General features: G+C 48.1%; 1 protein-coding gene across 1 annotated transcript in view; it reads right to left on the bottom strand.

Moving 5' to 3' along the window:
- Positions 1 to 226: 226 nt before the first annotated feature.
- LOTGIDRAFT_71630 (hypothetical protein) overlaps positions 227 to 1351 on the bottom strand; it is a gene marked incomplete at both ends in the record, with an annotated part of 35435 nt that continues 34310 nt past the window's right edge. Inside the window, one exon of the mRNA XM_009054418.1 lies at positions 227 to 364. Coding sequence (XP_009052666.1) covers positions 227 to 364 — 138 coding nt within the window. The remainder of the gene's footprint in view (positions 365 to 1351) is intronic.

The following is a 1351-nucleotide window of genomic DNA, read 5'->3' as shown; positions in this document are numbered from 1 at the left end:
CTTGATTTGCGAGAAAGACCCACCAGAAAAATTCCTATATAATGTCTACGGCCATACCACGTTGAAAGCACCAGTTCTCGTCCGATCACTGAAGTTAAGCAACGTCGGGCTCGGTTAGTACTTGGATGGGTGACCGCCTGGGAACACCGAGTGCTGTGGACTCCTTTTTGCTGGTATTTCCCCTTGATTTGCGAGAAAGACCCGCCAGAAAAATTCCTATATAATGTCTACGGCCATACCACGTTGAAAGCACCAGTTCTCGTCCGATCACTGAAGTTAAGCAACGTCGGGCTCGGTTAGTACTTGGATGGGTGACCGCCTGGGAACACCGAGTGCTGTAGACTCCTTTTTGCTGGTATTTCCTCTTGATTTGCGAGAAAGACCCGCCAGAAAAATTCCTATATAATGTCTACGGCCATACCACGTTGAAAGCACCAGTTCTCGTCCGATCACTGAAGTTAAGCAACGTCGGGCTCGGTTAGTACTTGGATGGGTGACCGCCTGGGAACACCGAGTGCTGTAGACTCCTTTTTGCTGGTATTTCCTCTTGATTTGCGAGAAAGACCCGCCAGAAAAATTCCTGTATAATGTCTACTGCCATACCACGTTGAAAGCACCAGTTCTCGTCCGATCACTGAAGTTAAGCAACGTCGGGCTCGGTTAGTACTTGGGTGGGTGACTGCCTGGGAACACCGAGTGCTGTAGACTCCTTTTTTCTGGTATTTCCCCTTGATTTGCGAGAAAGACCCGCCAGAAAAATTCCTATATAATGTCTAAGGCCATACCACGTTGAAAGCACCAGTTCTCGTCCGATCACTGAAGTTAAGCAACGTCGGGCTCGGTTAGTACTTGGATGGGTGACCGCCTGGGAACACCGAGTGCTGTAGACTCCTTTTTGCTGGTATTTCCCCTTGATTTGCGAGAAAGACCCGTCAGAAAAATTCCTATATAATGTCTACTGCCATACCACGTTGAAAGCACCAGTTCTCGTCCGATCACTGGTTAGTACTTGGATGGGTGACCGCCTGGGAACACCGAGTGCTGTAGACTCCTTTTTGCTGGTATTTCCTCTTGATTTGCGAGAAAGACTCGCCAGAAAAATTCCTATATAATGTCTACGACCATACCACGTTGAAAGCACCAGTTCTCGTCCGATCACTGAAGTTAAGCAACGTCGGGCTCGGTTAGTACTTGGATGGGTGACCGCCTGGGAACACCGAGTGCTGTAGACTCCTTTTTGCTGGTATTTCCTCTTGATTTGCGAGAAAGAACCGCCAGAAAAATTCCTATATAATGTATACGGCCATACCACGTTGAAAGCACCAGTTCTCGTCCGATCACTGAAGTTAAG

The sequence above is a fragment of the Lottia gigantea genome (genome assembly GCF_000327385.1).
Source record: "Lottia gigantea unplaced genomic scaffold LOTGIsca_2162, whole genome shotgun sequence".
Taxonomy (NCBI): domain Eukaryota; kingdom Metazoa; phylum Mollusca; class Gastropoda; family Lottiidae; genus Lottia; species Lottia gigantea.
Note: the sequence above shows the minus strand (reverse complement) of the source record. Positions and strands in the feature narration are given on the sequence as shown.